This window comes from Spodoptera frugiperda, chromosome 6 (genome assembly GCF_023101765.2).
Source record: "Spodoptera frugiperda isolate SF20-4 chromosome 6, AGI-APGP_CSIRO_Sfru_2.0, whole genome shotgun sequence".
In the NCBI taxonomy this organism is placed as follows: domain Eukaryota; kingdom Metazoa; phylum Arthropoda; class Insecta; order Lepidoptera; family Noctuidae; genus Spodoptera; species Spodoptera frugiperda.
Window position 1 is genome coordinate 12,486,468 of NC_064217.1, and position 13,572 is coordinate 12,500,039.

General features: G+C 35.4%; 3 protein-coding genes across 5 annotated transcripts in view; 1 reads left to right on the plus strand and 2 right to left on the minus strand.

The window, feature by feature from the left end:
- The window catches only part of LOC118267473 (xanthine dehydrogenase-like), a 32,380-nt gene extending 27,727 nt beyond the window's left edge, over nucleotides 1-4,653 (plus strand). Inside the window, exons 23-25 of the mRNA XM_050694513.1 lie at nucleotides 1,869-1,994; nucleotides 2,589-2,730; nucleotides 4,249-4,653. Of these exons, the coding sequence (XP_050550470.1) occupies nucleotides 1,869-1,994; nucleotides 2,589-2,730; nucleotides 4,249-4,376 (396 nt within the window). The 3' untranslated portion in view covers nucleotides 4,377-4,653. The remainder of the gene's footprint in view (nucleotides 1-1,868; nucleotides 1,995-2,588; nucleotides 2,731-4,248) is intronic.
- LOC118267685 (zinc finger protein 883-like) overlaps nucleotides 1-13,572 on the minus strand; it is a 115,061-nt gene that overhangs the window by 34,496 nt on the left and 66,993 nt on the right. The window lies entirely within an intron of this gene.
- The window catches only part of LOC118267688 (UDP-glucosyltransferase 2), a 59,260-nt gene continuing 52,281 nt past the window's right edge, over nucleotides 6,594-13,572 (minus strand). For all 3 annotated transcript variants that reach the window (XM_035581811.2, XM_035581812.2, XM_035581813.2), the window contains exons 4-7: nucleotides 13,079-13,262; nucleotides 11,228-11,725; nucleotides 9,791-10,019; nucleotides 6,594-7,408 (exon numbers count right to left, since the gene is read on the minus strand). In XM_035581811.2, the coding sequence (XP_035437704.2) occupies nucleotides 6,831-7,408; nucleotides 9,791-10,019; nucleotides 11,228-11,725; nucleotides 13,079-13,262 (1,489 nt within the window). In that variant the 3' untranslated portion in view covers nucleotides 6,594-6,830. The remainder of the gene's footprint in view (nucleotides 7,409-9,790; nucleotides 10,020-11,227; nucleotides 11,726-13,078; nucleotides 13,263-13,572) is intronic.

Genomic DNA, 13,572 nt, shown 5'->3' on the forward strand with positions numbered 1-13,572 from the left:
CGGTATTGCGACCCCTAGATTCAGTATTCACGCACGATGGCTTATTATCGTAATTCATGTGTATATCTTTGGTGTTTCTGTACCGATTTCTATGATTCTTTTTTATTATTAAATAGGTAATAATGTTAACATTTTTTAATTAGGGATGAATGAGAGTGTAATATACGTAAGAGTAGACAAATATAATCAGAAAGCTCCGAACTGCTAAGCTATCGGGAGTTATACGTGTTATTGTGAGTAAACCATAAGAGATAGACATTTTTTGTCGTGGAATATTTTTTAAAAAATTTTAAGGAGAACATTTCATACATACATTTCATACATTATTTCTGTGTAGCTTTAACCATTAAGGCTGCACACGCGACGGAAGCTTAAAAAATGGAGTAAGTTCTCCTGTTTTCCCAACATTTCCCTTCACTGCTCTGCTCCTATTGATCGTAGCGTGATGAAAAGTATACTATAACCTGCCCAGGAGTATGAAGAACAATTGTACCAAGTTTCGTTGAAATCTGTCGAGTGGTTTTTGTTTCTATAAATAACATACAGACAGACAGACAGACAGACAGACAAAAAAAAATCTGATTGCATTTTTGGCGTCAGTATCGATCACTAATCACCCGCTGATAGTTATTTTGGAAATATATTTCATGTACAGAATTGACCTCTCTACAGATTTATTATAAGTATATAGAAGATGTGATAAATATGTATCTATTATGATTTATTTTAGTTTTTGTAGACAGCATACGTGTATTATGTAAAGAAAATCTTTTTTACAGAAGATCTCATACGTTTTCCTCCAAGGATATTTTTTCACTGATTAAATTCGATTTAAGGAAAATATAATGTGTTCCTTATTCCTAGAAACAAATTAAGTATGGGTTTCAAACAATTACGGTTTCTGAGTAGTGCTCACCAATTAAGGTTTTACAGCTCAATCGTTTTAATTTATTTAACACAACCTACCATCTATATAATAACTTAGAATAATATTTCTAAGAGAAAAAGAGAAAGGATTTAACAATACGTGGTCTTAGTATTACTTAGAATAAGTAAATCGAAAATGTCTATACCTAAAGCTAATGACCTCAAAGTATTTGCATAAAGTAAATCGAAATCGGATAAAATAGATCGGTTTTTCGTTTTAATAAAAATTTGCGCTAGCTAAGGATATTCTTGATCCGGAGCTGCGGACTACCTAGCGGGTTTACCGGGGCTCCGGCTCGAAAAGCAGGAGAAGGAACGGGGTGGTTTTTAGTCAGTAAGAGTCTGACACTCCCTCTCGCCTCGCCCAAGGCGAGAAAAGTCATGGATGATTTTCCCCCCTCAAAAAAAAAAAAAAAAAAAGCTAAGGATATTCTTAGATAATAGAAATTTAAAATGAATAAAGGATACTTGAGAGTTGTTTTCTTTAAAAATAGATCGTTCCTTGACCTTTAGTAACAAATAGTGTTGAGTTTCCACTACTAATTAACAACCTTAGGGGTGCTTTTCCACCAGAGATGTACTATACTACGTTGATGTCGATGCGTTTGGCTTTTGCCAATCATATTCATTGGTACACATTTAACTCAGCACTGCTATGTTTTTAGATGCGTGCTATGGATGGCTTCCCTACTATCGATACATCGCATACTTCAGCTGCGCATCTTCCTCGCACAGCTACTTTACGGCGGCGCATCTTCATAGCACATCTTACTCAGCTACATAGCTTAGTATCAGTGGAAACGGTCACATAGTTTCACAGCTATTACATTTTCTCAGCATAGCTCTACATAATACATCTTTAGTAGAAAATCACCCTAAACCTTGTTTAGATAATAATTACATAATATAACAGTAAGATTTTTGATAAATAAACGTTTCAGATATCAGGCACACCGCTGGTAGCAAGACAAAGGCTCCAATTTAATATCCAGCTGTTGAAAACTGACAAATTGGACCTTTGCAAGGATCTTTCTGGAGATATCGTACCTTTGTTCTGGGTTGAAGAGGTAAATCCATTTGTTGACTATTGTATTACTATATTACGTAACATAGAATACAGTCTCGTTGGTTATGTTGTCTTCTCGTCACTGGTTCTGATTCTACTGCTTCGTCTGAGGGTTTTAGTAGTACGTTTTCTTTCGTTGAATATTTCGATTAAGAAATAAATATAAAATTACATAATGTAGTATTAATTGACGGTACGGTTGGCGCGGTGGCTGGTCAACAAGTTGCCGTACAACGTGTAGCGGGTTCGATTCCCGCAGATATAACTCTTTGTGTGATCCACAAATTGTTATTTCGGATCTGGATGTCCGTTGCCCTACACTAGGATTTTCTTCTGTACGACCAAATCCTAGCGTGGGGCAACGGGTACGTTTACAAACTTACTCTCTTAAATAGAAAGAATAGAGCAAAGTGGATACTCCAGAATCATAATATGACTAACCGCCATACTCAGACTCATTTAATGGTTACTTAAACTAGTCATCAGCAATTGTTTTAGGAACAAAACCTTTACCAAGGAATAGTTTAAGTAATCATTAAATATCTCTAAGTGCAGCAGTCAGAATATTTATTTGATATCGATTTCCATACCACAGGGTTTAGCCTTAAACAAGTCATTTGTCAACATGCTGAAGCATCAGCTCTTCATACCGAAGAGAGTGGTGGGAGTGCTGCGCTGGTGGATGGTGTCCTTCGGCAGCCTCGGAGCACTCATTGGAGTGGTGTTCCACTTCAGAGGTAAGAAAGTAAGTTCTTTGACGAAGATATTGATGGATTATGTGATGACACACCAACCACTCAATAGTAGGGTGGTTGTAATAGGCTGCTATTGTAAAGGTAAATTCGTTCCCTGATTAGACAGTGTTATTATTTTTTACTGCCTCGTAGGTCAATTGGTTGCAAGTGCGACTGCCGGACAATAGGTTTCGGATTTGATTACCGGATCGGGCAAAGTTTTACTGGGCTCTTTTCGGTTTTTCGAAAATGTCTCAGAAACTTGTGCATATGGCAATTGGCTCACCCCCTATTACGTGTGATTTATAACACAAATGGTAAAAAGTTAGTGTACATTAGTATAGCAGCATTACATGCCGTAATGTGCACCTGCTGCCTAGCCCTTCGGGGTCAAACAGCGGGACGTTGTTATAACATTTTTTTAAATCCCTTTTTTTAATTATACATTAGTGTTTTTTAATAATTATATTGTGCATATCTGCTATGTTTATGTTTTTGTTAAAGATTCTAAATGAGCCTTCAATTATCTAACAATAAACAATAGACCTAATTCACCTCAATCCCAAATATTATTTCTATTTCAAACAGCTGTTCAGTAATTAATTTAATTATGGAAATCCAACTCTAATTCGATATGGATTAGAGTTTAAAATAGAAACTAAATTATACAACATAAACTTATTATGTTGTTCTAAAACAGTAACTTTGGAACAAAATATCGTCGGGAAAGTTTCTATTCTTATAGGTATTATGTAAATACAAAGAATGGTAGAAATATAAGTGATAACTTTACAAAGAACTTGGTTGCTTAAGTCTAAGTCATTTCATATAGAAATAATATTTCTATAAGAAGTTACTACTTATAAGTAAACAATCACACAAGTTTTTTTAGAATTTTAAAGAAGTCTTTGTAGCTAGTTTTGTAGATACTTAAAATGTGCCCATTGTATCGTACACTTTTTTGATATGGACGTCATAACAGCAAATACTAGGGTACTACGTTGAAAAAATATAGACATCTGCCTACTTCTCGAGGAATTACAGTCCTTTTCCACCAGAGATGTGCTATGCTACGTTGCTGTAGATACGTTTCACTTCCACCAATCATATTCATTAGTACATATAGCTCAGCACTAGTGGAAACGGACTCAGCTAAGCTATGTTTTTATATGGAAAGATGCGTGCTATGGATGGCTTCCCTACTTTCGATACGTCGCATACTAGAACTGCGTATATTCCTCGCACAACTACCTTAGTATCGGTGGAAACGTCACATAGTTTCATAGCATACCTACATAATTATATACCACAGCACACCAGAGGGTAGAAAAGCACTCTTAAACGCATATTTTGTTGTGGAACAAGACGACAAACCAGTATACTGATCACCTGATGGTAAGCAATTGGCGCTACCCATGGACACCAACACCAGAGAAGTTACATTTTAAAAACATCCATATCAGAAACCAACCATACCATTCATATAAACAAAATGACCATCCTATTCTATCTTCCACGCAGACCACATAATGCGTCTCGCCGTTTCTGGAGACTCGAAGGTGTCGAAGGTGACACCTGAAGAAGTTGAGGAGCAGAAGGACATCAGTGTGATCGGGCCAGCACAGGAACCAGCCAAGATCAACATATAATCGACTTTCAGACGACTCTTCACATTAGCTGTAGTATGGAGTCGTCGATACGGGCTGGTGAACAGAGGAATATGGGCCCAAACTTTTAGGTTCCTTATTAGACGTAGAAGAAATTAGATGCTAATGTAGTGAATTGTAGATGTAATGTAATTTTTAAGATATATACAGGGGTTAGTGGAAATTCTCTTCATTTTGATCTCAATGAAATCTCGACTTCAGAGGAAGGTTTTTAAAGTCTAATAATCATTGATGTTTTTAAAGTGCAACAAGACGAACGGTGGGCGAATCTTACTACTGAGTGGAGCCCGCTCAACGTCCACAGATGTCGCGACAGGCCCAAAAGGAGATGGCGGGATGAACTTGACATCTATGACAAGGATTGGCCGCAAAAAGCTTTACACAGAGAAAAGTGAAAGGAGAAGAGAATTTGTGCTAATCACTGTATATTCATTTTATAACACGTCACGAAAGTTCAACAATGCAAATTAGAAGTAAGAATTTATAAGGTGTATCAGAAAAATGTGGTCATACCTTAAGAGACATAGAGACGTGTTACTTATATTCCTTTATTGTGTTATTCTTTCATAGTATTGTTATTTCTATTACAAGGTATTAGCTATTTCTTAGGGACAAGTTTTCATTGCTGTTTTAAAGTATTACTATATGTTTCTGATACACGTTTTTAGGTCGTAATTTCTAAAATTTATCCTAGTTTTTAAATTTACTATCTGTAAGGTTTTCTTTTACCCATATAGATCTTACTATAAATTCTATAGTTTACCTTAAAGCATTAACTGCAGAAAGAAAACGACGTGGCGGTTAACTACTTATTAGAAAAATTTAAATTTTAGTATTACTAGTCACTAAAGTTATAATTTTTTTATCTAAATGCACTCACTTCAGCTTTTATTCTCTTAGATTTTAGAATATTTAATTTAATTTAGGTTCTATAATTATATAATTAAATAAGAATATTTAGATATTTAAGATGTCACGTTTAATATAATAAAGTTAAAGATAAGACCAATGATGTGTTTTTTTATTTACCTTTCGAGACCGAATAAAGTTAGTTAAGTATTTGAATCCCCAATAAAAGACATTGCCTGAATAAAATTAGAGTGTCTGTTTGTAATATCGATTACATATGCCAAAATAATATTTTTTACAATTTTTTTCTGTCTGTCTGTCTGTTTGTTCTGGCTTATTTCAGAAATTGCAGGAACGATTTTGATGGGACTCTTATTGTCAGGGAGCTGATGTTCTAAGGAGTAAATTAGCTACTTTAAAAAGAGATTTTATTTATAAAGACGACAATTATATCTACAAATTAAAAAGTATTTCTATCACGAAGACATCGCAAGAATAAAAACACACCACATAATTGAACATCATTTATTTTAAATTAAAATAAACCATAAGTTACATCAATGAGCAAATTATTTATTTATACTTAACTGTCATACCTAGAGTCATTTAATGATTACTTAAACTATTCCTTAGTAACAATTTTGTGTTAAAAACAATTGCTAAGGACTGGGTTAAGTAACCATTAAATGACTCTGAGTACGGCAGTTTCTTTAAGCAAAATATTATTTTCTTATTTCTAAAACCATATTTACAATCTTCGTTGTCTCACTATAAACTAATGGTAACTGTGATTGGTAACAAAGCGGTGGATATATTTTACAGAAAAATATATCAAAAATATATCAACCTTTTTTGATCTTTAACTATATAGTTTGAGCTAGATCTACAGACAAAAAAAGAAGAATAAAATATTCTGTAAACAAAGGAGATTGCCCTACGTCCAATAACAACGTAACATATCAATAAAAAAAAGATAAATAAAAAATATGATATACTTCCTAACTTAATAGCTAAAGCTAAAAATTGCTATGAAAATAGTTCAGGCGCCAAGTCATTCGTAGGAGTATTTATAGACCGATTTAAAAAATCTTTTTTTGAGATAAGTATGTCACTTTATTACAGAACGTGGGGCAATTTTGTATATATAGTGATCCTTCTTCTTTCTTTTGAATACTGGAATATTAAATTACTGACAAGACCAAAAAAGTCTGATGAATACATTTCCAAGTTAAAACTTAGAATTTATAATAAATTTCATAATTTGTATACAAACGAATCATTCCTCCGTCCTTAGTATTACATAGTGTATTACTTTTCAACGCTTATGTCAATTTATTTACCTCTGTCTACCCCCCACTAAGGGGATCAGAACTAACTTTAATATCACTGGTAATATATGTACATTACATTTTATAAACTGAACATCGATCACATTCATTTGAACTCATCGAGTTACAACTAACCTGATCACAATCAAATCTTCACCTAATTCAAAGTCCAATAAGAACCATTTTTGTATAACAATCTCTATTCTATAAAGTACCTTCTCAGTCACAAAATGTTCTATTAAAAATTACATTTTGTTGCTCACAATTTCTTCTTTGTCGCCGCAGCTTGACTTAATAACTTCGAACTGGTCAACAGATTATTTGACTTGTCCAGTAATTGATGCATCTGTTTCTTCTGCACGTAACCTATCAGTCTGTTGAAACTCAACCTTAAAGCGTAAGAAATAAGAGCGTATAAAGTTACGAGCACTGAGATAACAAGAAGGAAAACGTCCAAAGAATAATACTGGAAGAAGTTCATGTCTTTTGCCGGTGACTGTAAATGGTAAGCCCCTTTGTGCCTAATTACGTATTCAGTCCAATAGATGGCTCTTTCTAATGGAGTTTCCTTCTGATCTCTCAAGAGGACCTGTCGTTTCTTCACTTCTTGTTTGTATCTGGGTTCTATGATTACTTCTAGGATGGATTTGTATAATTTCTCTGGTGTGAGGTGTTGTAGGTCGAGTTTCTTGGCGTAACCGTCTACTTCAGCTTTAGCAGCGTTGGAGTCGTGGTCGCAGAAGATTGGGATGGTGACAATGGGGACGCCGTGGTAGACCGTCTCGAACATGCTCAGAAGACCTCCGTGTGTAACAAAGGCTTTGATTTTGGGGTGACCTGTAATGACAATAAGAAAACTTTAATAAAACTTAATGTTGAAACAGTCGATTTTAAGTATCAGGTAATCATTCTATGGATATAAAATATATAAAATGGCTTAAACCAAGTCTAAACCTTCACCCATTGCCTAAAGTTTTAGGACAACACGAAACAAAAACATGGATTAAGAACGTGATCTAGTTCAAGTGCAAATTGATTAAGGGTTTGGGACAATACGATAGAAAAAAATGGATGAAGAACGTCACCCAGTTCAAGTGTAAACTTTTGCTCAGTTTTAATACTAATTGTGCCGTTTATATTTGACTGAAATATTACTATTTTCTAAGCACGCTATTTATTTTTATTTAAATAAAAATTTGCCCTGCACTGCACTTGTCTCGTGTGTCATAAGGATGCGTATACAAACATACAAGTTCACATACACCTGACACCCAGACTCGGAACAACTATTTAAGGATCACATAAAGAGTTGCTCCGTGCCGAAACCAAACGCGCTACCCCATTACACGGCAGCCAATTGCCCAGCCACCCCGTCAACCGTGCAATCACAGATATTCTTAGTATTCTCACAGAATTTTATATCCCTTTTATGAAAAAAGTAAGCTTACACCATCCTATACGACACTCACAACAAAAATATAGAAAACTGGACGTGCCAATCCTTTAGGAAAGGAAAAGCGTGACATTATTTTATCTCCGTACTTGCAGTACCTGCGGTTTATAGTACACGTATAATTTCCAGGGATCTTAAAGCGCATCGTTGGCATCCGACCACAGCGTGCGGTAAACCACATTTAACCTAAATGGTTGCACTTTGTCGTGACCGAATGTAATGGCCGTGACTTTACTTTCTGAGCCTCAATCCAGATTGTTAGATGACATTAGGCTTTTAATAATTCGATTGCAAGAGTCAGGAATATGATAATAGACAATAGACAATAGTATCGAGATCTGGTGTAACCTTTCTGCCTTCTATACATAAGCGTGGTTGAACATTTTTGAATGATTTTATATTAACAGGGCCTCTTTTGTATATAAAAGTTTATCATAAACTACGATTGACAGGCAAGTTGAAGATTAAACTTTGTTTTTTATGGTATAAGCCGTTAAATGAACAGACACATCACCTGATGGTTAGCCATCGTCGCCTCCCATGGACAGCCGAATCGCCAGTTTAAAATGTTCAGGTTTATCATAAAGCAAATAACAATATCTCGTGCCTAAAGCACTACTATCCTATCTGATAATAAAGGTATGAAAATATCTTAAATTCAACTCCAGTAAATGCTTTATATCATTTTAAAATTCAGAAAATTCCAGAACATATCCATTCAATTCTGACATTTATTATTTGATACTTTAAGTCAATTTTGTAATGTCAGAATGTTATTAGATTACCTCACTGGTATTAGATTTTCTTTCAATCATATTTGATAAACATACTTCATATCTTTACAATATAGAGACATATATTTGAAAATAAAAGGTATTTACAAATTCTAAGAATTGTATAAAAGCAAAATAAAGTTTTTGACTCTCATACTTCTAAAGCCTACGAAAATACGATTTGAAAGGAACGAAATTGCTACAAACGAATTGCTCAAAGCTAGTTTTCTTAGTTTTTAGGTCACAATATATATTATGTAACGTTTTGGTTCAATCATAGAACATTCCCAATACGGAGTTATTGTTTTAAGTTCTCATTCCTACATTATATCTAAAAGCTTGTCAGAAAAAATATTACAAAGATGATATTAAAACTAGTGACTTTTATGATATATTACTCTAATTTGAATTAGTCTTCACAATTGCCAGAAAGGCTACGTAAAATCATATATACTCATTGTATGTATATACTACAAAATAGCCTTCAATTCAGGCTCAATTATATGTACGTATATATCTAAGATTTCTCATTAAACTACACCAAACTAGCGATCGCTCAATCATTAGATAGCTCATCACCAAACACACAATATTAAGTGTAAACTAAAACTAATTTCGGATAGTCCAGAATATAATATTTCAGAAGATAACGATAGGTAGACGTACTCCTTCGTAAGATGCATCATCGCTGACCACCAGTAGAGATAATAGCCTAACGTCGACCCATCACATTTAAAAAAGGGTTGCAAATCCTACAGTGCCATAATGTGCACCTCTGCCTACCCCTTTTTTTTTTTGAGGGGGGAAAATCATCCAATGACTTCTCCCGCCTTGGATGAGGCGTGAGGAAGTGTCAGACTCTTACTGACTAAAAACCACCCCGTTCCTTCTCCTACTTTGAGCCGGAGCCCCAATAAGCTGTTACGTTGTCCGCAGCTCCGGATACCTCTGCCTTCTCCTTCGACAATATAAAAAAAATCTAGCACTACTCACCCAGCAAGTCTTGCTGTGGCAGCCATTTGTACAGCCTGATGTTTGAAGGTATGTCAGTCATGTTCTGCTCTACATCTTGCTTCCACAACACCCTCTGTGGTAGTCTGCCCAGAGCTTCCACCAGCAGACGGTGGGCAGAGAGTGGCATCTTCGTTGTTCTGACAGAAGAACCCATGGAAACGTAGACGAAGCCTGTCTCACCAGCCCCTGAGATCCATTCTTCGATTTCCTGTGGAATTGGAGAAAGAACTTAACATTGCTTTTCATCTGTGAATATGACCTTATTTATTTAATGAGTATGTAACATATACCATATGAGGAAATCACATTTTTGTTATCATCTTGTCTGACAATATATGAAAAATGAGCGAATAGGCCGTTAATTTTCAGTTTTCGTTGAAATACTTGTAGTTTCATTTAAGTCATATGAGTGATATTCATACTGCATACATATAAGTAATGGGCATTGGTTCCTGAACCACGCAAAATATTGATATGATCGTGTTTATTTAAAAGTTTTTATCTCTAATAAGTATGTGGGACGAAACTGTCTAAAAAAGTTTACTCCCACGCATACGCTTGTTACATTTATTTTTATTTTAATATCAGTCTATTCATATCAGTCTGTCATAAGCCGAAGTGTTTGTTTTTTGTGATATTAAAGTTCTATTAATATCCCATACTAATATAAATACATGTATGTAGTTTTGTATCATTTCAAGTTAATTCTTGGAAAAACTATGTTATGTAGACACATGAATAAATTAATATCTATTTTCGCCTCTGCCGCAGGTAAGAAACAGGCTTAATGACTCGTGCCTACATATTTAAGAGACTCCACGAACAATGGTACATTATTAAATGAGCTGCTAAAAATATTCATCCAACCTCCAAACTTCGAAGAAATGCGAAAGTCTGCGAACACCGTCGGGAGTTTGCAACCCAAAGTGTGAGTGACAGAAACACAAACAAACTTTTATATACTTTCGTACAGAAGGGTTCAAGTCTTCTAGATTTTGGGGCGACATCAAAGTATTGTATCCTCCAAGGCTTCGGAGGGTTACTGTTAAACAATGGAAGTTAAATAATCTTTCTTTCGTAGTTTAGAATAAGATTACTTTTTGCGTAAGTTATGAATACTTCCTTAATCGTGAATCAGTGTTACCCCGCATAATATAAAATAAAATAGTTTGTTAGGCTATATTTCTAACTAGCTTCTGCCAGCGGCTTCGCCCGCGTTCCCATGCAATAAAAATCCTATCAACCAAATTAGCTCATACCCTGTCTACCAAAAATCATATACACAAATATATCAAAATCCGTTCAATAGTTTCAGTGTAATTAACGGACAAACATCAGTAGGATAACTGTAGGTTATATTTATAATCCCTATCAATAGAAGAGTTATGAAATAAATAACAGAATAAAATATCTTACCGGATCAAGTGGTTTCGCCTCTTTGCAATGGATACAGGCAACTTCAGCCACATTAGGGAGGTAAGGTCTTGGATAAGACACAGAATAATGCCCATTCTGGAGTATGAAGCTCACATTCTTCGCCATATCATAAACATGAGGTATTTGCTGGCCAAAATTCCTTCTTAAAACTCCTTGAAGGATCTGCATGCTGAAGGCGTGGAAGGGTATGATAGCAGCGTGGAAGATGGCATTCAGGGCTCTGTCGAAAATGCCCATGTTATCAGTGAAGGCTTTGCCAAAGAATGGGGTGACGGAGTACGGTGCAGGGCTTCCAGAGTTGGTCAAGGGCATGGTGTAGAAACCAACAGTGTTGATGTACATGAACGGGACTTTCAGCTTGTACACGATGCCCAGAGCGCACTCAGGGTAGGTTCCGTCGAGGATAACGAGATCAAAAGTCCTTCCTGATCTGAGGAAGGACCTCGTCTCAGGGTCGCTGAGGAACGCGTCACAGGCCTGTGGACAAACAAATTGGTTAAGTTAATGCTGGTAAAATCTATGTAAATAAAAATTAATATAAGTAATTGATGACTTTGTGAGTTTGAGTAATTGATGTTGGGACAGTGCTACTACTGAGATTTTTTTAAAACCGAAATAGCACTACTATTTCGGTATTTTTGCTTTGCCCGACAGGGGAATCGAACTCAAAACCCCTTGCTCAGCAGTTGCAATTGCGACCACTCAACCAACGAAGCAGTTAGTAGGTATAAGAAGCAACCCGGAAAATATTGTACTGTACCAAATATAGGTTATTTTATACCGATAAGACGTCTTTACTACACTTTCTTAACAATTTCTTACTTTAAATTATATTATCAAATATTGTATTTGCACCTGCTAAATTTGAAAATTATAACTGTACTGTGCCTGCCCTTTTGTACAAAAAGGGTAATTTTGACCCTCATTTAAGTAAACAGCACATTCAATATTTTTGGCTATGGCTACTGTTGGCATTTGTTACATCTTATACATAATTAGGAAATTGGAATAATTCCACCATTTCATTAACTGCAGAAATAATACAATGTAAATTGTCTTCTACCAAAATATATAGATTGAATCGTAATTTGGTATAAAAACAGTAATTCTATAAAATAAATGTCTTTACCGAACATTTTCCGATGAAATCATTTGAATATCGGCTTTTAAATAAAATTTAGAAAAGGCAAATTGCTGAAGAGATTTCCCAAAGCTACTTTTAATGCGACAATTACCATAATTATATGGATTTTGTAATGCAGTAAGTAACTAAGCCGGTTACTACATTTCGATTTATTTTAAATTTTTACGGCTCATTACGATGTAAGCTTCTGTTTCTATTAAGATTTTTATTTTATTTAAAAAAAATTCCATTCTAAATTATATTTTTTGATACCAAACTTAGCCGAATCACCTGTTGGTAAGCAATTGCCGACGCCCATGAACACCCAAAACACCAGAGGCGTTACAAATGCGTTGCCGGCCTTTTGGGGATAAGGAATTTAAGGGTTGTTGGGGAATTAGGGATTGGGAAAGGGGTTATTGGTCCTCGAGCAACCTCAATAACAATACGAAACACAACGCAAGCGTTATTTCACGTAGGTTTTCTGTGAGGCCGTGGTATCGCTCCGGTCGAGCCGAGCCATTGATGCCAAAGCATGGCTGTCCCACACTTGTGTGTTTTAAGCATATTTTCGAAACAGAATTGATTTCCAAAGCTACTTTGTATCAGGTATAATTAAACTGATAGGAAACTAACACTGTAGAAACTGTAGAATGATACCAATTTTCTTCCTACATCAAAATAAATAACAATAACCACCAACTTACCTCATAACCATACCGGAGAACATCTTTAAGAGGCATTTGGTCCTCTCCCCTCATCCTCGCTCCTACCAGGTCGAAGGACATGTAGTTCCTCACATAGGTGACCAGACCCTCAGGAGCGATCTCCTCCAACCCTGTGATGTGGAAGTCTGCTGGGAACGCGCTGATAAACGTGATGTTGTGATCTCTGGAAACAATTAAAATACATATTATTAGGAAGTACTCCTTTTTATAAGGCTAGCATCGCATTTGTAATAGTTTAGTATTGGTATGACGGTATTGGTATATCGTAAAAAGACGACTCAGCAGTGCTTTACTTAGGTACAGTCGTATTATTTAAGGTATTTCTCGTTCTTCTTCATTCGAAGCTACACTTTGGAACTAGCACCTAGCTTCACTGATAGACAGACTGATGTACAATTCAATATGACGTTTCAAAAATTAAGGATTAATAGAAATGCTTTCTTTGACTTTGAACAAAAATTCAATAAAACGGA